The sequence below is a fragment of the Cyrtonyx montezumae genome, unplaced genomic scaffold (assembly GCF_038088225.1).
Source record: "Cyrtonyx montezumae isolate F1298 unplaced genomic scaffold, pur_monq_1.0 scaffold_1, whole genome shotgun sequence".
Taxonomy (NCBI): Eukaryota; Metazoa; Chordata; class Aves; order Galliformes; family Odontophoridae; genus Cyrtonyx; species Cyrtonyx montezumae.
The window spans coordinates 22,336,516-22,360,704 of NW_027071825.1; the positions used below are offsets into that span (position 1 = coordinate 22,336,516).

General features: G+C 47.3%; 2 protein-coding genes across 2 annotated transcripts in view; both read right to left on the reverse strand.

Annotated features, from left to right (window-relative positions):
- Positions 1 to 18,053, reverse strand: part of TEDC1 (tubulin epsilon and delta complex 1) — a 61,561-nt gene extending 43,508 nt beyond the window's left edge. The window contains exons 1-4 of the mRNA XM_065744136.1: positions 17,923 to 18,053; positions 17,740 to 17,818; positions 11,020 to 11,222; positions 453 to 623 (exon numbers count right to left, since the gene is read on the reverse strand). Coding sequence (XP_065600208.1) covers positions 453 to 623; positions 11,020 to 11,222; positions 17,740 to 17,818; positions 17,923 to 18,039 — 570 coding nt within the window. The 5' untranslated portion in view covers positions 18,040 to 18,053. The remainder of the gene's footprint in view (positions 1 to 452; positions 624 to 11,019; positions 11,223 to 17,739; positions 17,819 to 17,922) is intronic.
- Positions 18,054 to 21,040: 2,987 nt separating this feature from the next.
- CRIP1 (cysteine rich protein 1) lies at positions 21,041 to 24,189 on the reverse strand. Its single transcript, XM_065744499.1, has 5 exons — positions 24,094 to 24,189; positions 21,923 to 22,017; positions 21,777 to 21,834; positions 21,597 to 21,644; positions 21,041 to 21,375 (listed from the first exon to the last, which is right to left on the reverse strand). The coding sequence occupies exons 1-4, from the start codon at positions 24,131 to 24,133 to the stop codon at positions 21,604 to 21,606; spliced, it is 234 nt and encodes a 77-aa protein (XP_065600571.1). The 5' UTR covers positions 24,134 to 24,189; the 3' UTR covers positions 21,041 to 21,375; positions 21,597 to 21,603.

The window sequence follows — 24,189 nt, forward strand, 5'->3', positions numbered from 1 at the left end:
AGATGCTCCCTGGTACTGCAGGAAGGGAAACTGCATTTTATTTTGCTGCTATGACTTTCAACATCTGCGCTCAGAATTTTGAGTGCACATTTGTGATGAACTAACACTTGAGTCACTACTTGTCTCCGGGAGCCAAACACTCTGTCTTGCTTCTACCAGGCACTTTCTGAGGAAAACAGAGACAGCCCACCTGGTTATAGAAGTGACTAATGTGCCAACCTATGAGGGAGAATTCCATACAGCAATTACCACCTTATGAACACGGTACACACTTCATTTTTCCATGGTTATGCCTCAGTGAGGAGTGGTGGGGGTATTTATATTTAGAGTAATTCACTTTTAACTAGAGAAAATGCCGAACTAGCAAGCAAGAATAATTTATACATTTAGCACTAGCTGACAAGGCTTTTAAATAATAAACAACGCCATAGCAGGTTAGAAGAATCATTTACCTTATGTAAAAGCTTGCACTGCTCTTGGTGCTGAGCATGCAGACTCCGCCACTGGAACTTCAACTTCCCATTTAACCACTGAAGGTATCGAACATCAACTCTGTCTTCTAGCCCATGCTCAGGTGCTACTTCAGTTGCATCCTTCTCGCTGTGAGACAGATCATCTTCACACTAAAAGCAGAAGAGAACGCCAGGATACTTTAAATAACTCCAACATTTTCAAATCACTCAGCGGTGAGCACAGGCCAAACCTCAAGAGAAATTATAGTCTCTTAAAAAACAGGAATGTGAACAGGAGTACCAAATTCAGGAATAAATATCAGCTTCTCAGCTGAGATGCAATGGGCTGTCTTCTTCTTTCATTTTCCATACCCAGGAAGGCACAAAGAGTGATCCTGAGACACTAAGCATACTCTATTCAGATGGACAAATCACATTTTGCCTAGATCCTAGCAAGTCAGAGAGCAGATTTAGTTCTTCCAGTATCTTTCTGAAAGTGCTGCAGGCTCTACTAAGCAACCCAATTTTATAAATCAATGCCTTATATACGGACGAAACTGCAGGCCTTTGCTTACCCAGCTGTTTTCTTTCACCCATCTAGCACTTCTCACAGAATGGGGAAAAAGAAACAACCACCCAGCTGACACTGCTCAGGAGTCTGCACATTTACAGCCTCTGTAACAGTGGGAATGAAACTGAGGGGCAACTGTCCCACACAGCCTTGCTTTGCCGTTTCTCTAAAGTAATTTGGAAGGAAGAACAAGTGTACCCATATTCAGCTTGCCTTATTTTCCTTCTGCAGCAGCAAGAAAAGAAGTAAAAATACATTCACCTTCTGGATGCAATTTCACCTTGGCTAATCACCTAAAGCAAGACATTTCCACTGCTCTGCCTCCTCAAGGGTGGAATCCCACTTTCCCCAGCCTCTTGCACAAAGATCCTTCCCATTTCCAAACAGACCTCTCCCTTGTCAGCTAAGACTCTGCAAATGAATAAGGGAGGACGACACAGGCTGGTTTATCTGTGATTACAGTAACACCACTTAAAGGGTGAGCTCTCAGCTTCATTCAGTCTACAGAAAGCACACACAGTGAACACAATCCATAATTCCAAATTTTGACTATGCCACATCCTAAGTAGTAGAAATAGCACAGACTTGCAAAGGCCTGGGGCTTCAGAACTGGCAGCGCTCAGCTAGGGAAGCATTTCCCTGCTGCTGGATTCTCAAGATCTTTCTTTAAAGTAGAAATTTCAAGTCTACTTGAAACATGACTGTTTTCAAGAAAACAGTTGAGCAGATATTTGTACCCACAGACCTCAGTGGTATTTAAACATATGTGCTCCCCTGCTTTGCAGACATCCGTGTTCAATAAAACCTTCTAAAAATTCAGTTGGCAGGCAAAGCTTGAATATAATTCCAGTTTGGATCCTAAACTAAAAATGCAAACTGCAAAAATGCAAAATGAAGAGGGCTTAATTAATCTTGCTTTAAATGCAGATTTCAGCAGATGTGTATCCGTAACGATGATCAAACAACCCCCTAATGCTTGCTTTAACCTACTGCCTCTGTTGACAGTGCCTCTAATACAATGAGTGTTCCTATTATTTATAAGCACAAAAGTGCTGGTCTGGTCACACGACAAAATGTATCAAGATTACAGTGTTTTTTTTTTCTCCCTTTGTTCCGTGGCTCAGATAAATATGTGCTATAAATCACAGCAGCACAGGGTTCATAAAGGGCTTTTCCTTTTAAAGGCACAGATGTGTCTTTAGAGAAAACAAAGAAAAAGGAAGAAGACTATCTCCTTCGTGTCAAGTGCAATGTCACTCCTTTTCCTCAGATGCCATCAGCTTTTTGCTCCAAAATCAAAATGCACTGAGTTCTGGGGCACTGCATGCCTAGCTACAGTACCTACATACTTCACCATCAGACAAGGACTCTGGACTCTGAAACTGTATAGATACGGTTACAAGGTTGTCCCTAAACATGATCCAAGCAGCTGGGTGCTAGCAGCACACCAGAGAAAACAAAGATGTAAACAACACTCAAACACTGCAAACAAGCAGCCAGAGAGCCACAAGGTCAAAGGCCTCTGTCCTTCCCTCGTATTTGGGATTCCCAGACTGAAACACTCATTTTTCCATTATCCACAGTTCAACTCCAGCTCCCCTGGATTAGAGGTTTGAGAATGGCACAAACACTGCTCTCCTGGGGATTCATTTCAGGAAGGAATGGCATTAGACTCAATTGCTTTGGCAGCAAAATGACAAACACCATGCAGAGCTAATTTTATTGTAGCAACCTGCCTTATTAATATTAAAATAAGGAAGCCAGTCAATGCATTTTTTAACAGGAACTCTATTATTTATTTCACAAACTACACAAAAAAATTTACTTTTGCTATGAAATACTTACCCTGTCATAAAGTAAACAAGGTAAAAAAAAAAGAAAAGGTCTTGCATATTATACTGTGGCCTCAATTTCCTGAGCCATCTCTACATTCTAAGACTATTTACTGCTCTCCCAGTGAGAGAAAAATCACTAAAATACCAATCCAATGTAGGGTCTTGGCTTAAAATATAACAGTGAATTTATCTAATCTATGCAGTGATTTGGTTGCACACCTACACTTACTCACAGTGATACAAAGAAGTGCATGCTATTTACCAAAGTCATGATGAGAGCAGCCCAGCAGCCACCCAGAGCTCCCAGCAGCTTCCCCTCACTTGGGCTGCTTCACACACCAGCTCTGGAAGAGACTGCTTCAGAGTCATGTATCAGAAAAGCTTTTTGTTTATAAACTGTTGGCTGTTACTAATGTTTCTCTATGATTCTGCTTTAGAGGAGCAAGGCACGAGGGACATCAGCCCCAGAATCACAGGCTTGAAGAACAAAAGCCACAATAGGATGTACTCACACCTCACTGCAGCGTTGGAATCTCTTCCAACTAGTGACACTGGAGCTTGTCCTATCAAACTGGACAACACGGACTCAGCAGAGCACCTGGGATTAGCAGGGCTGTTGAGCAGAAGCTGGAATGAAGCATAAATGCATCTCTGGTTTGGTCAGAACTAAACACAGCCATGAGAATTCAGTCTCTAGCACCACAAGCTTTGCCCTGAGCATTCCTCCCCAGGCTATTTCATATCCAGTTGTTAGGAAAAAAAAAAAAACAACCAGATCATTCTCAAAACATGTGAATGCACTTGTAGTTACACAAGGCAGCAAACACAAAAGCAGCCAACATGGTCCTCATGGCAAAGGCACTCGGTGCCAGCAAGTCGGAGTCATAAAGCACAGTGGACCAAAAGGAGCCACCAGACCTAAAAAAGTACGCGGAGGAAACAAACAAGAGGAGGGAAAAGGAGGGTGAGAAGAAAACACACAGACATATTAACTTTATTTCACATTCCATGTATCTGAGCAAACAACTTGTATCGGAGAGAAACTGAAGATCAAGAAGTTTCAGCTTATGGCAGAAATAAAGCTTTTCTTTTTTGGTTTGAGATACAAAGCCATCCCATCTTAGAGGAAATGAAGAAGCAACTCTACTTGCTGTGAACGGAGATAGACAAGTACTTTGCCATATTAATAGATCAAAGAACAACACAAGCATCTATGTGTTTGCAGCAACACGAGAAGGGAACATTTCTGCACTACTAGCTCAATTTGAGATATGAGAACTTCAGCGATCTAGTACGGGGCTGACTGTGCTCTATTGATAAGCTTCAAATAAATTAAATTCAAAATTATTTTAAAGTAAAATCTATACCATTTCAGGGGAGACCTTACAATATACCACAAGTAGTACTGCAAAGAAAAACCCAAACTTCACCTTGCTCACATTTCAGCACCTTCCCTATTGACATAGATATTTTAATGCTTACATATTCTTGTACCAGTGCAGTTCTCACTCTGAAGAAACAATGCACTGCCTCATTCTGCCTGGTACACCCGAGGAACAGGCCCACACTACCTATGCTGCTGTGAAAGCATGGCTACAGCAAGGCTGCTTCCCTGGGAGATGCTCTTTTGCAACCATGAGCTGCCATCTGTTGGTAAGGGAAGGGCTGCAGCAGGCTCTGGTTTGGCCCCAGCCAGCTCCAGCTTTTCCCCATATTTCCAAATCCCCCAAGGCCCAGCTCTCTGCTTCCATATTTGGACAACCACCAAACTGCTTACTGCTCTTCCCACAGAGACACAGCCTTGTTGGAGCACGCTTAGCACAGGCACACATGCACCAAGTCATAACCCCAACAGGCAAGCAACCTTTGAGCAGTGTAACAGAAAGCAGCAGTCAGCTAAACACACTAACACATGCTCCCACTGGTATTCAATTCCACCACAGTTAACCTGTGCCTAGATGGAAACTATTTACTCTCAGATCTCAACTACAGTACAGCCTCGTATCCCAGAGGAATGCCTCTAGATTGCTCACTGCAGGGCTTGAAAGAGGCAAAACAGTCATATAAATCACAGCAATAAAGCACTTCTGCTGAGAGCTCATAACTCAGACAACAGTTTGCACGTGACATAACATATGTTAACCAGCATAATTACACAGCTTTAAATAGGTAGATTTTTTTTTAAACACTAGCTAGAAATACCAGATTACCAGACACACTTTCCTAGTTCAGCCATATATCCACCTGCATGAAGGAAAGACATGAAAAGGAACAATCTGAACAGAGCAATGTGAAAGGGACAATACTATTGCTCCATCAACAACGCTAATTGACATTCCTCCTAGACAGAAGGATTCAGACTGCTGTGTGCATGGGAAGACTGGTGCTGTAAGAAACCAAAATGTCAACTAAATATGCAGATATTAGCACAGAAGAGTATGTTTTCCATTTAAAAGGAAAGTGCTCGTAAAGTAGAAGAGATGCTCATAGCATATTCAGAAGCAAGATTAAAAAGGAAAGAAAAGAAAAATGCTATGTTTCTGCAAGACCTTTTAGCTTTGAAATTTCAATGCCTTCTGTAAAAACTACTCCTCTCCGTGGGACTCCCGAGAGCTCTGCTGGTATCTCATCGGCAAAGAGTGAAAAAGAAGATGCTGAGGGAAGTCAAAATGTGAGCACAGCTCCTACTTCTTGCTGCCTTGTTCAAACAAGCCTGCCTGGCAGTAGGCACAAGCCTGAGGCACCAGAGCAAGTCACACATCCCAGCCCTCCTTGTTGTTCAGAAGGCCTCATTTAGAAGCTCTGCATTAGAGAAAAAGCACTGCACCTTTCACACAGCACAGCAGCACTGCCCAATCTTTGGAGCTACAAGGTCAAGGGGGCCACTCTTGAAGTAACACTTCAATCCCCAAAATAACTGCATTATGCATCCAGACGAAACAAAGAAGCCAAGCACACGGAAACAAACACATGGCAAGGCAGACCGTAACTGACAGAATGCCACGTTTTCCAGGGCTGAACAAATTGCAGTATAGATAATGTCTTGCACTGTTTCCTCTGCCTGCAGCTGCAGACCTGTTTGCTCACATCCATTTAGCTCCACTGTGAGAAGTCAGCTTGACAGGGGGTATCCAGAGAGATGAAGAAATGCAGCAAGCTACATCAGCAGGGAGTCTGGAGGAAAGGGGCCAGGAGAAGAAACAGTAACTGCCCTGGACCAGAGGTAAGGCAGAGCTCTGCTATATGCACAAGTCCTGCCAAGCTCTTCTTTGCATGTCCGTGAGGAATAAGTGCTTTCCCGACAAAAGATCCCGCAAGGAGAGTTAACCCTTTTCACTTAAGAAGTTGGACACCAGAAGTAAAAGGACCTTCCCACTTAAATCAAAAGGTCAATGACAGTCGGAAGGCACCAAAAGGCATTGCCCACTCCTTGCCAAGGGAGGGCAGGAGAGGCACTGAAACATCTCAACATCACTCCGTTTCCTCAATACCTCTTCTAGTAAAGCACAGAGCACCAGCTGCACCACCTCTGTATTTGCACTCAGCCCTCATCTTCCTTCCTCTCCACTTGGGAAAGCTCAAAGGACTCCAGTGAGCAGGGGTAGAACCCCATCCAAAATCAGCCATAACATCACAGGTTCAAGTAATTCTGCATTTATTTGAAATTCAGACACTACCCAAAGAAACAGCAAGTTCAATAAATGATGACTGTGAAACGCCTAAATTACAAGCCTTTTTGATCATTCCAGACATTGCTTTTAGAGTGTTTTAGCTTGACATACTGTCTAAGAAAATCCTAAGAGTGCATTCGTTGTGTCAAGCGATAATAAATGTTGTTAACTAAAAATCCTCCGGTGGTTTCTGGCAAAAATTAGGGAAGAGAAATTCTGCAGGAGAACCTTTAGGGATCCCGTGCCCCCTATTTAGGCTTCAGGGTCTTAAAAAGAGTGTTCATTAGCAGCTACTGCAATACGGCAGTGGTAGCAGCAAAAAAGATAAATTGTGAGAGTTTCGAGTAAGACAGGAGGTCGAATAAAGCAGAAGTGTTAAGCACAGGGAATAGGGGAGGCAAATCAAAAAATGAAAGCTGACAGGCTCATACAGGCTGTGCAGATCTGGAAAGTAATTATGATTCCAAGTTAGAATCAATAGGTTAATAAAATTCCCTGCTCTCCACGATGCTGTAAAACATTAAGAAGGGGAAAAAGCAGAAAACTGATATTTACTGACACAAGTGTTAAAGGTGTCGTGGTTTTCTGCTGGGGAGTAACATCAAGCTTGGCTACCACGTTCACACTTGGATCTAGTAGTGTGGTTTATGCAACAGTTGTGCTGGTCAAGATTCCTGTAAGAGAAAGGAATTTCAAGAGCATGATGAGCAAGCAGGCAGAAGGCTCATGCTATAATGGAAATAGCCAGTGAGCCAAGTGAAGACTGAAAAACAAAAGGGGAATCAAACTGTGATCCCAAGAGTCAGAACCCACGTTTAGTTTCATTCTCCCAACACACACAAGTAATGACACTAAGTTCACTTTGGCATGCTAGAAAGACACACACAAATTCCAGCTACAACAGCCATAATAGCTCTGTTGGTTAATTACTACACATTCACAAAAGGGGAGGGGAGCCCAATTTCACACAGAGGGCAAGAAGCAGGCAGAAGGAATTAGCAGAACCAAGAACAAGTATTTATACACTGTATCTTGGTGATAATGAGGGAAGAAACATCACTGCCCCCATCTCAAAACTCAACAGCCTTCACACGTAATTAAATTACTGGGCACATAAATTAATTTCAGCTGCAGAAACAATACCAGTGAAGGCAGCATTCTACACAGAATTAGAAGGAATACTTGCTCACAGAGCACTGTGATTATCTATATAAGCCACTGTGCAGATTTGGAAAAAGCTGTGATGTGCTAAAAATGCAAATTTATATCTAACAATAATCTGATTCTTGAAGAAATGGAGAGACAACATGAGAATTCTCCAAGTCTACAGGTTAGGAAAAAAAAAAAAAAAGCAACTGAACTTGCATTAAGGCTCCATACCCTGTTTCAGGCTTTACTAACACCAGATTTTATTATTATTATGCCCTTAACCATGGTCAGCCAATGCTTTCACATCAAGTTTCTCTCAAGGTCCTCCTCCTTGTGTTCCTTCTCCAGTGAAGATCACACAATTGTACCAGCATTGGTCAATGATGGGTCATCAGGCTACAAGCATGAACAGGTAAGCTATGGAAACCCAGTGAAACTAGCAGAGTTCTTCCAAAGGATACAGAAACCCTGGTTTCATGGAGAAACCTATACCTCCAGAACTTCTGAGTCTCAATTAGGGAGAAATGGTGGCTGCTGCCCAGCCTGGTCACTGGAGAAGAGCTGGATTTGGTTGTGAGTTTTCATGAACAGCTTGAGACAGATTAGATTCCAACTCCACAGGAAAGAATCATTCAGATGTGGTGGTTTTTGTTTGCTTTTAAACTTTCCCTTGTACTCTAGGATATCCATGAGGAATCAATGAACAGCACCAGAGAGTATTCCTCACTGGAGAGTGGCAACAAAAGATGCTCAATTCAACGTCTCTGCAGCATTTATTTGAGACAGGAATCCACAGAAGTTGTAGAAAGCCTTTCAAGACAATGTCCAACAACTAACCACAGTGCTTTTAAAGCAAAAACAATAGGTTAGAATTCCAAAACAGACATATCATAAATCTATGTGAGCTTCCAGTTCAGGCTGTACTCCAGTCTTTACACAACCAACAGAACTATTGATTTCCCCTAATTATTTTATTTTTTCTAGAATTGATTAGTGCGAGATCTGAGCTTTCACTGACCACCTCTGCTGTCTCCAACCCGCTGACAAAGCAGGACAATCAATCCACAGAGTGAACTTGAACTACAACAGCCACGTGCTAGAGCCCTGCATTTGCTACCTGCCCTTCCTCCCTCTTCTGTGCCTTCTGCATGGAAAAAGGGGCTCCAAGCAGCTCTCTTCACTGCTCCCTCCACCCCTGCTCTCTGCTTCTAGAATTCATAACCTGAAGGAGAGCCACGGATGGAAGGCTGCAGAGGGCAGCAGCTCCCCCAGCACCGCAGGCTGCTGCAGCAGGCATCCATAAGACAAGGTGCCCTGAAGGATGTTCCTAACGCATCCAGTCACCCCAAACAACCATCCGAGGCACTCACATATCTGTTCTTACCAAAAACGACTCCAAGATTATTTTTAATTACACTAGATACATTAAGCACTACCTCCTACTACCCTAATCCTTTCATGTTTTTACCACCACGTAGCTAATAACTTCTGAAATCACTTAACTTTTGACTTAGAAGATATAAATGGCTGTAAAAGTAGGCTTCTTGGATGCTCTTCCCACCTCAGGATCTTAATGCTCTGAATTCCTCGCAGCAGTGGAGCTCCACGTCCATCATGTGTCATGCATACCCTTGTCCCTCTATAAATAACTGGCTGAAATCCTTTAGATGGAAGTGTTCAATTTGCAGGAGAGAAAAAAAGTGTGTTGCTAAGGAACTGTGGAGAAGAAAAGGCCATAGAGTGGTAATCTGAAATGAAATGAATGGAATTAATTTAATTGGCCCTTGATTTGTTGGGTATTTGGCATATCATCAGCAATTTCGCTGCTGGTAGGCTTTGTTTCAAACAGCCTGAAAGAATGGTCAGAACATCCCTGCACCCTTAATTTAGGGATTAGCTGCATTATCTCCTCTTCATACAACAGACCCTTCAAACTGCAGTCCACATCTGTGGAGCTCCAACAACATTTTAACAGCAAACCACACACGTATCCCTTCGAGCTACTGTTATGCTGCTGGTTCTTGAGGCTCCATTTGGTTAGAGATGGGGGCTTTCTTCACATTTATTCTCTCTAGCCAACCAAAATAGATGCTCTCCTAGCAAGCACTGGCTTTCATGCCTTGCTGATTTTGGCAGAGATCTCAGCAGCGCACGGAACCAAATAGGATTTCATGGATTTTTGTTTTGCAACATTTTCAAGAAAATATTTTCAATTGTTTATAACATGTTTAAGAAAGGCTCCATGTGGTGGAACATTTTTCAGGCTCTTTCACAGCTACAAACTTCAGTTTAAATGAAGAAGAAAGAAAAAGAAATGCTCTTATGATCTTTCCCTAATTACATTTTTTTCAAGAAGTCCTGCCTTTTTCTTCCATTTATTCAAATAAGAGAGAATTACAACTGCAGAGAATACATCTCTGGCACGCTTAGAAATGTCTGTACCATCTGTTATGTATCTTCCAACACTTCAGCTTAAGTATCAGAAAAGCCTGTTATTTACCATGCACAGAGTCAAAATGCCAGCTCTTTGATTGTTTAGGCTGTACTTTAGGCCACAAGAAGCCTGGTAACAAACTGACAATCTCACCTCTTGTTGCTCACTATAATTTCAGGGGCTAAAACACCATTCTGATTGATGAGTAGATACTAAAGAAGATATCCCATAATATTTTACACTACAATAACTATTTTAAAATAGTTATTTTATAAAATACACTACAATAACTATCACGCATCTATGCAAACAGCAGGCTCTAGTGAGCAGTGTACAAGGAGCTGAACCATCTACAGCCTCCTTCACACTCATCCTTATTACCTCAGTTGTGCATTTCTGAGCCTTAACTTGCTCAGGTCATACTGGTCAGACGTATTAGTTTGGCAATGCCTAGCTACAGAGCTATTAGCTACCCCAACAATAGCAGACGCCATTTGAGATCTTGATGCTTTTTAATACTGTTTGCCTTAGGATTACTTGTTCCACTCAATGCCAACAGCTCAGCATTCAGAAATAACCTGTCAGCCTACAGTCTGGCAGCAGAGACCAGCAACATTTACTTACCTCCACTCCTCCAAAGTGGTCTTACCTACATTGTAAGAAACCAAAGTCACAGCATTCAAGCAGGGATGAGTTTGAGAAATAGGGGGAACTCAAACCACCTGCACACAGGAAGTTTAGAGAGGGGAAAGTAACCAGGTTCCAGATGCTGGATCCTGCAATTTTTTCTTTTTTTCTTTTTAAAGCCCAGGTATTTATTGTTAAAGTTACCAAGGTAGCACACACTGTGCACTACACACTAGTGATAACACAGATGGATGAGGCGGAAGGACACAAGCATGCTCACCGTGCACACAGAGGTTTCATCTCCTGTTTTCACTCTGTTCTGAGCCAGAAGCCGTTCCACGAGGTTCACCCTGTGCAGCAGCCAGGAAAATGCCAGCAGCAGCTCCCGACTTCCTGCTGAGCCATCCGAGGGGAGCTGGTAGAGTTCTGGCCTGCCATAGCCGTGGTACCACAATGCTGATTTGACAAACCTGATTTGGGTATCTGAAAAGAAGAAAACAACTGACTATAACACACTGTGCTACTCAGTGCATTCATCCATTTGGTTCCAGAAACTGCTGCTGTCTCTGAGAGCAAGATTTTTAATCAAGTCTAAGGCTAATGGAGGGCAGCAGAGACTGGAGCTCTTTAATCAATGAATTAAAAAGGAAGAAGGTAACAGGTGAAGGACTCCCCTATGCTGCCCTGTTTGGACCTAGATGAACTACTGTTAAGGGAAAAGAGGAAATTCAAAGCTGAGATCGAGGCCAGTAGTGGCCTCTTGGAGATTAACAAAGGCAAAACAGATAAACAGCCATCCTTACTACACCAGGACTCCAACTCACCTATCCATTTTTTATGAGCCACCAAGCATGCTATAAATTAGCAAACACTCTGAGTCACTTGACTCCTGAATGAAACTGGAATTTGGAGATAGGAGTCTCAAATCTCTAAGCAGCAGTGGGCAGGCAGAGATAATGCAACCTGGTGAGCAGCAGTGTGTGCAGCATGGACTGTTTAGTTCTCAGGAATGCTCCAATTCATATTCCTTCACACCAGCAAATTTTACCTGACAGCTACAAGGCAGGCACTACGGAACTGTGAAATACTGAGGAAAAGAAGATAAACTTATTATAATAACAGGTTCTGACCAGCAAACCTCAGGTCTGTACTGGGTAGTCAGAACTGTAATAAAGAACATAATTAAGGGCCACAGTGATAACCAGTATACACTGGGGAAGAAGCAACAGTTGCTGTAAGAGGATGTGCTGCTGAATATGCTACTGGAGTTTTAAGAAGGCAACAAGCAGTGAGTAGTTAAGGAACTTTCAACTGATGCAGATATAGCTTTTCCAAAGGATTCAACTTGCAGAAGGAAACAAAACCAGTAGGTGGGCTTCCATCAAGTGACCAGAAGGCAAGAATCAGAGGATAGGAAGCCACAGTGGCTACACCAGAGGGCTACGAGCTAGACCTCTGCTGTGCAACTAACTCAGAACGACACAAAGGCAATGTGATAACGACAGAAAGAGCTGCTGATGTGCAGTAAGGAACACAGGCAGATTGTGAACAACTGCAGAACTGAGCGAGTCTCAGCATTAAAATTGCAGATTTGATGCACACAAGGGAGAAGAACAATTCAAACTCCACTGACATGGTAACAGGCTCCCAGCTGACCACTGCACACAATCCTGGTTTATACAATTTTCCTGACAATATTATTTCCAAGATTACTGGAAGCTGAAAGAATAACCCCTGGAAGTGTCCCTGGTTCTGTCCTTTCCCCTGGACATCCACTTTTAACAGCTGTCACTACTGTCTGGAGCCAGAACCTTCAGTTTGATACAGCTGAGGAATTCTTCTAAAATAAGGAAGAAATCTGTTCACTTTTTCTGTAAGGCTTCATAAAAAAAAAGGTATGCACACACATCAGTAACAAAATGTACAGCCCCCAGACAATCAGGGATTGTCACTGCTGTCCTTAATTAGCATACTCATTCATCATATTACACACTCATTTGCTTGCTCCTTGGCCACTTGTGCTGAAACCATCCCTCAGCATCACACACACTGTAATCTCTCTTTGCCTGGCACTGACTGCTGAAGCTCAAAAAGCACAGCATGACCAACTCCCAAACAAAAACAAAGGGAAAAAAAAACCATCACTCTCAAAAGGAATTTGTTAATCATGAGGGAATCTCACAGTGAAAACTGGTTGATTTAACTTGATTTGAAAAATGCTAAGGGGCTCTTACCTAATGAAAATAGTATGAAGCCAAGACTGAGTGAGCAGCTACAACCCAAAGTGACCTGTGCCAGTAGCACCATAGGAGCAGTGCACTGCTGCAGCTGTGCTGAGGCTGGGAGCACAAAGAGCCATCGAGCCCTTTGTGTTTTGTGTTTGAACTACTTCAGGATTTAGGGAACCAAGGAGTGTGGGTCCCTAAGGAGATGCCTACTTCCAGAGTGCTCCTCAATGCAAATACAGAGCGGGAAATGCCATGTACATCACTGTACATCTATCAACACTGTACACTAAGAGCAGGAATATATGACTGACCACATGAAAGCTACAAATGAATTCCTGACAAAGATACTGACCACATTTGAGAAAGTTGGTTTTAAACCTAGCTTGCTTCTGCACTACAGACAACCTCAGACATCTACATGGCTCTGTTTGCTCTTTCTGCAGACACCTAAAAATCTGGCTGCAGATATACACTCCAATCAAACACACAGGGGAGCACTCAGTTCTTAGGAATTTTATTTTCATCACCCTTGAACATTCTCATATTAGCTAGGTTTTCTTGCTTCCCTTTCCTTTTCTTTGCACATCTGTCATTGCCAAGAAGCAAACTGCCATTACAGGTAAAGGTAGAAGTACTCCATGGGGAAGGAGAACCATCAGTACTTACTCTCCCTCCCTCATACAGCAAACAAGCATGATGTGCTGCCATCTGCAGTTCAAGGAGCTCCCCGTGAGACATACTAACAAAGAGAAGGAATGGAGTGCAAGCTAGTTTTCTTGTTTGGTTATCTTCCCCCCCATATTTTTTTGTCATTTCCCTCCTCACCTGGGACCAGCTCCACCAAGGCAATTCACACCACCTGAATCTGGGAGTTGCTCTGATCCTCCATCTCCCCATTTCAGCTGTCTCTCTGCAACATGTTGCCCTCCTGACAAGGAGGTACAGTTGGTGTGGGCTCCAGGCAGCAGCTGTGGGCACGCAGCCAAGGTGAGGACCTGGGGCAGAGGCTCCCAGAGCCTTTCCAGAAAGGCTGAGTAACCTTACAGAAGCCACTTAGTTTTCCTCATCTCTGCAATGCTCTGCCTTGTAAGGATATGGTCCTCAGATACATGGCACTCAAAACTATATAAGTACCAAAGAACAGGATGGATTCTTCCAACACATGCAGCCAAGAGAGAAGGCAAAAATACCACGCAGATAGCAGATAACACCAGTCACTCAAACATTCCCTCTTTGCCAACATTTTCTTCCAGCATTTTATTAGGATTAGGCAATTTATATAGAAAGACCCACACAGTCTTTCCAATTAAATCCTTTCTGCATGCACATTATTTATAAAAGCAAGTTCAGCACGTACAGCCAAGCTGTGGATGAGCCTCAGGGTTCAGTTCTCTTAAAACTATGCTCAAGCTGTGCTCTTCCACTTTACAAATCCCACAGGCTATTTTCAGTGAATTACAAGAAGGTATTCAAATAAGAGCTAGGCATTAGTCCTGCAGACTGAGGTGGAAAGGGACTGAATCAACTACAAGAGCAGACAGAGATACATTACTCACACATTCAGGCAAGAAACACCTGCAGAGATGCTGGTACTGCGGGAAACAACTGCCACTGCAGAACATCATTTTCTGCTTCATTTGTCAAACAAAGAAATACATTGCAGCCCCAGACCTCCTTCTCATACTAGAGAAAATGAGTTGTAACGTTGCAAAAGAACCATCTCCTCCAACTACCAAAATGCATTCTGCACCACTACCTGGTGTGGCTGTTCACCAAGTCCACCACTTCTCAGTCTCTGTGAAGAAAAGAACTGCATGAAACCACAAACCCTGACTTACTTCATCAGCAAGGGTATGGACAGTGCCACTGCACAGCCGACTTGGTCTTGTGCTCCTCTGAGGGGAGACTTGCCATGTGGAAGAGGCTGTGATGTGTCAGCTGCTTCTATGATGCAGATGTTTCACTAGATGAAGAAAAATCTCCTCCAAAATGAGAAAGCAAAACGTGAGCAGAACTTTGTAACCATTGACTGAAAGTCGCAGTGTTTCTGCTTTGCTTTTGCAAGAATGCAAGAGCCCCCACATTTTAAAATGCCCATCCACACGGATTTTCTTGTACACAAAATATTTCTCAAATATTTCATTTTCTGCCAGAGGGGCAATAAAACCCATCAACCATTTAAGAACACAATGCAGAATGTTTTTCTAAACAGCATTGCATTACAGCCACAAAAAGGGAATGCCCCGTAGCTATTCTGTTCAAAGCAAATGTTAATCTTCTCTAAAATTCACTTATATAACAAAATCCAAACCTAATGAAAACTATTAACTGAAACAGAAACACGCGCTAGGGGCGCAGCTTGGAAAGTCACTTGAATAAAACAATTTCCCAAATTAAAGGAACAACTTTAATGTCAAACTCTGTCCTGTAAAATCTGTAAGAGCATTCTATCCTTGCAATGCACTGCTTTGTTCTAGCAACTCACAACTACAAACAGCCCAGCAGCTTACACACAGCCCCAGAAGGTTCGGCCTTACAGAGGAGCAAGAATAACCAACCACGTGGCCCCAACAACACCAGCAGGCCAAAGCTCAGTGCTTTTCCTTTGGAAAAACTTTTAGCCTAAAAAATAAAAAGCTCAAGTCCACGTGAGTATGGCTTCTCTTTCCAGAAGGCTGTTCCTATGCCTACACACACAGCGATACTCGCAGTGAATGATGCTTCAAAGCCTTCCTCTGGGGTTCAGTAAGTGCCCCCTCCTAGTTTTCAGCCAAGATAATAAATAGGTTGTAAAAATAAATAAATAAATAAAAACAGCAAAGAAAGGGAGGCCCAAACCAGGGACTTGGATTAGAGGAATCTGTCTTGGTTTTTCACTGCTCTACATGATCCTGTACAGAGCTGAGAAAGTTACTTGAGCTCAAATCTTCCATTTCAATTACATGAAATAAATTGTGAAAGACAATTGCTCTGGAGCAGGGATAGAGGAGAAAGAAGTAAAACACTGATCTTATCCACATCATAAGTTCATAAGTTCATAAGGTTGGAAAGGACCTATAAGATCATCTAGTCCAACCATCCTCCTATCACTATCTCTACCCAACTACTAAATTAAGTCCTTAAGCACCTCATCTAAACGCTTCTTGAACAGCGCTAGGGATGGTGCCTCAACCACCTCCCTAGGCAGGCCATTCCAGTGCCTGACCACTCTTTCAGAAAAGAAATGCTTCCTGAGGTCTAATCTAAATCTTCCCTGGCGCAACTTGTGGCCATTCCCTCTCGTCCTGTCATTACTTATCAGGGAGAAGAGGCCTACCCCCTCCTCACCACAACCCCCCTTCAGGAAGTGGTAGAGTGCTATAAGGTCTCCTCTGAGCCTCCTCTTCTCCAGACTGAACAATCCCAGCTCCCTCAGCCGCTCCTCATAAGACTTGTGCTCCAGACCCCTCACCAGTTTTGTTGCCCTTCTCTGAACACGCTCCAGGGCCTCAATGTCCTTCTTGTAGTGAGGGGCCCAAAACTGAACACAGTACTCGAGGTGGGGCCGCAATTCTCTCATTCATTCTCTCAGTCAAGCAAAGGTAATTAGTGTGTTTTGAACAGCAGTATGGCTATCCAACCTGTATTTCAGGCTTAATCACTGAGTTGTAACTAAACAAGTTTCTTCCAAAATAGCTCACCAGTTCTGTGCAGAGCCACACACTCTTCCCTGACAATCTACCAGCACTGACTGGGTTTGGTCTCTCAGAGCCAGCAACCTGCCATGTGCATGTGGAATCCTGCCTCCAAACACTACTAGCAACTAGCATGGGAGCAGCCAGGATTAAATTAGATCACAGCCTCACAAAACCATGGTGAACAGCCAGGAAATTGACTTACCACACAGTCACACACAGCAGACTGCAGATGAGTGGAAAAGGAATATTGGATAAATGAAAAGCAGCAGTCCTGTGATTAACAGAACCATGCTGATTCCCTGCTGAGCTAACAACTGAACTGTGCTGACTTTGCTTCACATTCCTCATGAGATATCAGCCACAACGCTTAGCTTTTTTTTTTCCTGAGCTCCTAGAGCCACCAGAGTTCCAGCTCTTCAGAGGATTAGCAATGCCTTTCAGCTTTTTGAGGGCTGATTCTAAGTGGCTTCAGCGTGGGGAAAGCTATGTCCATCACAGAGGACACTGCTCTCAAAGACTCACAGTGAAAGGGCTCTGGAGAGATACCTCTGAAGGGAGACAGAAGCCTGAAGGTACCAAATTTGGAATGGCATTATTTAAGAAATCAATGGTGCTTTGGCGTGGTGAGAAGGCAGCCTTCACACAGCTTCTCCCTGCAGTAGAAGCCTCGCCAGCAGAGATATTTATGGTCCCTCTAAAATACTTACACATTTATTTCTTTCTTTCTTTTTTTACTTTGTCTGTAATGCGTTCCCAAAACACCATCCTCACAGTCCACGTGTTACAGTTTGTTGCCCTGACATAGGCTTGATAGAAATCTAACCACAAAATCACGCGTCGTACACGCAATGGGTGAATCTATTTCTGTCCTTATCTTGGCAGACTCTCACAGTGCACGTGACCGCTGCAGAGCTCTACCTGCAGTGAAACGTCCAAGGGAAAGCAAGAGACTGAAGGAGCGGCAAGAACATCTCCTGGATAACGGAGCCAAACTAGAGCACAGCTGCGATACAACAGTAAGGCAGTCGTAAAGCAGCTGTAAACGGAGCGCTAGCACCTAGCCAGAAAGAAAAGTGCCCTCTGCCAGGCTGTTACCTATGGCATCAGACTCGGCCCACTCGCCCCCGTGGATCCGCTTCAGGAGAGCATAGAGCAGCCTCCAGAAATCCAGCGTCTGCAAAACAACAAGAGGGACGAGCTGCTCCGACGCGGCCACGTACGGCACAGCTCGGCCTCGCGCGGGCTGGGAAGGAGTGCAGGGCCGCGGCCCGGGCTCACCGCCTGCGGCCGGTCGAACCTGGCGCGCCGCAGCACGTCGGGGGCGGACCGCGGGCGGGGCGGCAGGGCCCGGCACAGCGCCCCGACGGCGCCCGGCAGCGCCCGGCAGCGCCGCATCGCATCGCCCGCCGCTTCCCGCCCCACGTGCTGCGCATGCGCCGCCCCGCCCCTTCCGCCCCCGCGCGGCACGACGCTGCAGCGACCCCTGCAGGACGGGCGGGCGCACTGCAGCTTCTTTCCGACCTCGCGGCCGCGCTGTGCGGTGGGTGATGGGCGGCCGGCAGCGGGCTGCTTCCTTCCCCCTTCCTCCCCGGGCCGCGGGTTTGCCCCGTGCGGTTATCTCGGCCGTTTCCACCCGGTGACTCAGTGGGGCTGAGGCCGCGTGTTTGCTGCTGCTGTGCCCTGGCAACGCGCCGCGTCACATTGCCTCTCGCCGATTGCACGTGGCGGCTTCCTGGCGGCCCCCCTGCTCCTGGGGAAACACCCAGACGTTTTTCTTCCTTTTTCTTTATCCTCTCATCTCCTGCCAGGCCCTCAGGCCGTGCATCCAGCCGTGCTTCCCTTGCAGCCACCCAGGAGCTGCTCTCCTCCCTTAGCAGCTCAGCAAACACCCCAGCAGCAGCAGCCCCTTCCCCATGGCCGCAGCACTTCACACACGTGGCTTTTCAGCTTGCTTAACATCACACGGCCGTCACAGGTCGGCGGGTCCCCGGTGGGGACTGTAATAATGGCTGCACTCAGGCCGGTTTTCCCATGCACATCACCCAGCCCTGCAGTGCCAAAACCCGAGGTCGGCTCCCGGCAGGCGGATGCTTCGGATGCTTAACATAGGCGTTGGCGTCTCAGGCCCTCTGATGCAGGGTCTGCACTTCCAGTACGATAAACGAATCAGGAAGGATTACGAGACATTGAAATGAAAACATCTGCAGGCTTGCGGTTCTCCGTTCTCAGGGGCTTCACCCTTTCCTTTTGACTTCAGATGTTCCTCTGCACCATGGGAAATGCACTCCGTGCCCTGATCACGTAAGCCAGGACCCACCAAAGGCAGGCTCAGAGGTTTGGTGGGAAGCCCTTGCACTCTTCTGCCTTTATACTCTCAATTTCCTTGAAAATAAAAGGAGAGAAGCTAAAATGCCACACCGGCGCCTCAGGCCAGCTGCAGGGCACAGCTCCTGGTGCGGGATGCAGAGGGCAGCAAACTGTTTGCAGGCTCCCAGCTCGGGCTGTCCCCAGGCCATCTGTGAGCACAGGGACACACCTGCTGTAATGCTGACAGGACATCAGCCTGCAGCAAGTGTTCAGGGCCAAGTCAGATGTCCCAAGCTGGTCTTTGCAGTCTCCTGCCTGGGCTCTGCTGCAGAGCCCCACACCTCTCACAGCACAGCCAGCCGGGGGGACCGGCCAAGCCGAGGGTCCCTCACCCTCTTTCAGTCCCCCTCTCCTTTTTTCTTCGGTACAGAAAGCCACAAAGCGTAGGGTGAAACCGCAGCAGTTCAGTTTCTGAGCCCATCCTGTTTCCTGTCCTTTGCCAAAACCTCTTCTGCTTCCCTAGCCCACGCTTTCGGGCTCACCCACACTGCTGGAGGAACGGGTGATGTCGTTTGTTTTCTTTGTCACCGAAGAAGTGTTTATAGCAACCAACACTCAACAACCCACAAGCACCATTGATCTCAGCCACAGCTTCTGAAATAATGTCAGAGGAAGCACTGCCCTGTCCTCTGGGTCAGCAACTATGATGCTTCATATCACCAACATGAGGGCTTCACGCTGTGCTTTCCTGTGTTGGAGATCGCCTGGCATCCCATGCTGTCCCAGACCCATACCTCGGGGCTGGGGCTGCCCTGACCTGCGATCCCTCAGCTGCTCCCCCATAAAGCCAGGAAATCAGCCAGCATCCTGCTCCCCCTTCCTGGCACAAGCCTGTGTCTGCTGGCAACCCACCTCCAGCTGCACGCTCGGCTTCCCTTCCAAACACCGTGCAGCTGTTCCTTCTTCCTCTCCAAAGAATTAAGTGAATGTAAAATCAATTTACCATGTATTTTCTTTGACCAAAGCTCCTTCCAGATGTGACCTGAGCCTGAACTGCCCAACCTCACAGCAATGAGCTGGGCTCTGCCCGGTGTGCTGCTGGCACTGGGGGGGCAGTGTGCCAACAGCAAGGCCAGGGCTGCATGTCTCTGTGAGAGCATAGGCAGAGGGACAAGGCAGCCAGAGGGAGATTTTTGCAGCAGGAATCATTACCTTAGGGCTCATCCCTAAAGCCCGCTCAAAATACCTCAGCTTTTGTTGCCCAGGCAAGGTGCAGCATAAGGATCAGAGCAGGCAGCCCGTTACACAACATTCGGGAGCTCTGTGCAGGAGAGCAGCTCTTCTTCATTACAGCTGCACTCACAGCTTGCAGGGGAAGAGGATGTGAGGCTGGGGGAACAATTCTGACACACACACACACACACAGGAAGTTGTAAGATGTTTATCAGACTGCTTCTAACAGCCAAGATGCTGGTGCCAGAGATGTACCTCTGACCTCACAGGGTTTGTCCAGGTTCTAGCAACAGCAGCATAACAGAAAACACTGCAGTTTCTAAAGAAATGCATGCGTAAAGCATAGACAAAAATTCCTGTGTGTGTTGTGAAGCATATCAGAACATGTAAATGGGGTGGTTCGTGTTACAGAAACCATTTCTGAAACAGCCAACACTTCTCGCATCTGTTAGCACTGCTCTTCCTTCAGGGAAGAGGATGAAAACAAGAGGCTGAAACAGAGAGCAAGGGGCTCAGAGCCAGCTCCTGCTCAGTAATACTGTACCTTCACTCTCACCAGCAGCAGGGCCTCGCCCTGCCCTGGTGCTAACCCCTGCCTGACGTGGCCTTTCTGTATGACTGATCAGAGAAGAGACAGCAAATAACTGTTTTCTTGGCATGTCCTGCACTGCCTTGCAGCAGGAGCCTGCCCAGCCCTGTGGAGCTCCAGGCCTGGCTCCCAGCCACATACATCTGGGGGTGCTGGGGGGCCTGGGGACAATGTTTCAGACTTCATCCCACAGTTCTGCCCTTGTTGGGTCCTTTGTCATCAAGTCCCTTAGGTCCCTGGTGCAAAAAACAAGGCCACGACATGGAATAAGCATCGGTTGGTTGGGGTTTATTAAAGATTGGGAATACAAGGGTGGGCCCTGCTGCAGAGCCGGGTGCCAGAAGCAGGGCTGGGTTTGGCTGGCCAGGTGTGGTCTCCTCTCCAGGCAGCCCTCAGTGGCGGAATTTCCTATGGAGCAGCATCCAACCTCCCATGCTGCAGCTCCCTCTGGAGCGGAGCCCCTCTCCGTGCCAGCCTCATCCTGGGTTACTTATTGCTTTATTGTGCTATTTGATTACAGAGTGATGAAGGACGAGAAGGCATGTCTGTTGCGGTGGATTTGCGCTGTCTTTGGGCTGCGTAGGGAGTTCTGCCCATCAGACCTGGAGAGGCATGGAAGAGAGGAGCCATCAGCAGGGACATCCCCAGGACAGCAGTGCACTGGGGCAGACTCCATCTCTGCCAACAAGCCTCAAAGTGAAGCACCCACTGCTGGAGCCGAGTGGTGGCAGTGGCCGCTGGGGCTGGCAGAGGGGATCTGGCACCCAGTGGGATGCTCCCAAGCATGGACGTGAACAGGGGAACTCCGAGGGGAAGCACCAACCTGAGCTCTACTTGAATGTGTGGCTCTCAGCTCCTCCCCGGCCAAATCCTGCAAGAAATTGGAGCAGGTTCAGCAGTGCAGCAGGATGCACCGCTCTTGCACCGTGGAGAGTGGGGGGCAGAGGGCCCCCTTCCCTGACTCCCTCCCTCCTCCCAAACCCCCAGCCCCAGCGTGCCCTACCTTTGGGTCCGAACAAGGCAGCATAGCACGGGTGGTTGCAGTAGGGCTTGCCATCGTGCTGCAGGAGGAGAGGAGAGCATTAGTCCCTGCACCCTGCTGGCTGCACTCACCCTGCTCCATGCATGCCTCCTGGGCACCACACCTACCTCTGCATGGCCCCCAGATGTCAGGGTCTTGTTACACTTCTCGCATCGCAGGCAGGGCCGGTGCCAGTCCTTCCCCAGAGAAGTCACCTTCTCAGCTGCAGTGAAAAGAGATGGGTTAGCCAAGGCTCTGAGCAAGCACAAGCCATTTGTGGCAGGCTGGCCTCCTGCTGCCAGCCCTAGGGAGGACATAAGGTTTGGGGGCTATTTTCCCAGCTCTTCTTGCCCAGGGCAGAAGTCCTGTAAGTGCCAAACCAAAGCCAAGCACACGTCACCATGCACACCTAGGTGCCCAAACTCAAACCTGGGGCATGGCACTGCCAAGAGCCCTTACCCTGAATATGGTGGCTGCCCTGTCTGAGGTCAGACCGCTGCCACTGCTCTGACAGAGAAGATTTGGGCACCTCTCCCAACATCAGCCTGCATGGAGATGAATTTCCCCCTGATCAGACAGAGCTCCTCTGCCCAAACTCACATAGGATTGGTGGGGTGAAGAGGACAGGTATCAGATGGGAGCACTGGGGCAGCAAAGTCACTGCCACACCCTCCCTGCCACCAGCTACAGTGACAGCTCTGATTTGGTGCCATTGCAAACCGCAGCAGGGCCGGAGCTGGGCCAGGGCTTGGGGAACAGCACACTGCTGGCTTGGGCCAGGACATGTTTGTGGAGAGGGGAAGAAGCAGCGTGGCTTCTAATTGCAGCCCAGCAGGGGAGGAGGTTGTTTCTGCACTATTTTCTGCAGACGAATGTGCTCTTGCTATTGGCAGCTGCACCCCTGGGGATTTATTAAGTGATAAAGCAGAGCTTTCTACAGGAACCCAGCCACATCCAGCTCCAAGCATTCATCCCATGCCTGCAAAAGGCGGTCGAGGAAAGGGTTTCTTTGGGATCCAAATCTGCCCACAGCAGCTTACACAAGGAGCCAGCCGGCAGCTGCAGGGGTGGAAGCAGGGGCAGCGCCCAGTGGCACGAGGCAGCTCCATGCAGCACAAAGAGCCTCCTGTGTCCTGTCTGAGTGCCAACTGGGTGCAAGAGGAGCCCTAGCTCTTTGCAGACGCAGTTTGTCCCAAAGCAGCCCAAGGCACGCCCAGGACCCGGGGAACCCTGGAGCAGGGATCACTCTGCCTCCTCTCCCAGCACTCCCTATCTCCATGCAATGAGCTCGTGGCTGCAGCCACTTCTGAAGCCTCCCCTGCACTAACTGTGCCAACTTCACAAGAGTGAGCTGATAAGAGCAGGGCCCAACCCCTCCTTGGTCAAACGGTCCCAGCACCGCCATGGCCACACCTGCAGGCACAACAATCCCATCTGAGCCAACCTCACCATGCAGCTGCGGGCATAGGGCTCAGGCTCAACCAAAGCTGTGCCCCAGGACAGGCATCCCCAGCAGATGGATTTGTTTGACAGAGAGAGCAGCCGTGGGGAAATCTCTGTCCCTGACCCTTCCGCCACGTGTTTCAGCATTAGATTTCTCCAGCAGAAGTGGAAGCTGTGGCCCACCGCAGGCAGAGCAGAAATAAGGCAGAGTGCAGAAGTGGTGGCACTCAGGTCACTGATCCCTCATCTCAAGGAAATTAAGTGCAGAGACACGTACACACTGCTCTCACAACCCGCAGCAAATTCAGCCAGGGAAGTGGGGAGGTTCAGCTGCTGCAACCTGGCTGCTTCAACTCCAATCTTGGGTGAGACAACAGGACCACGGCACCCAAAGGAGCAGAACATGGCTCTTCAGCCCCACTTTGGAGGCAGCACGCTTGCACCAAGTCCTGCAGCAGCAGAAGCCCAACAGCTTCAAAATAACACAGCCACCTCCCACTGTGCTAAGCCATGGAGACCAGCATCGTGCCCACCGAGGGCATAGCCATGCACCCTGAGCCCCCTGCAGCCCACCTCTTGGGGCTGGGGGCTGTGCTGAACCCCAGCCCAACACCCTACAGGGCCGGTAGGGCTGCAGGGAGAGAGCAAGGCTCAAGAACTTTGCTGACCCCCCCACGGGGGCAGGCTGGGGGTACCCCGCAGCCCCTCTCTTGGGGTGGATTTAGGGGGCTACCCAGCAGATACAGCACAGGGGTGCATGGTAGTGGGGTACCTCAAAAGTATGCAGCACCCGGAGCAGGCAGCATGGGGATGGCTGGGGCAAGGGTGGGGAGGAGAGGAGGGAGGCAGCCCTTACCGAAGTAGACCTCCTTCTGGCAGCGGGGGCACTTAGGCATGGTGTCGGCTCGGCTCGACTCCGTTCGCCGCTCGCATCGGCTGTGGGATGCTCGAC

What these genes read in the sequence shown, in the direction of transcription:
- CRIP1 (XM_065744499.1), bottom strand. Translation starts at nt 24,133, where the DNA reads ATGCCTAAGTGCCCCCGCTGCCAGAAGGAGGTCTACTTCG. An exon ending in CCAGAAGGAGGTCTACTTCG is followed by an intron (nt 22,018 to 24,093) that starts GTAAGGGCTGCC and finishes TTTTCACTGCAG; the next exon opens with CTGAGAAGGTGACTTCTCTG. An exon ending in TGCCTTGTTCGGACCCAAAG is followed by an intron (nt 21,645 to 21,776) that starts GTAGGGCACGCT and finishes AATTTCTTGCAG; the next exon opens with GATTTGGCCGGGGAGGAGCT.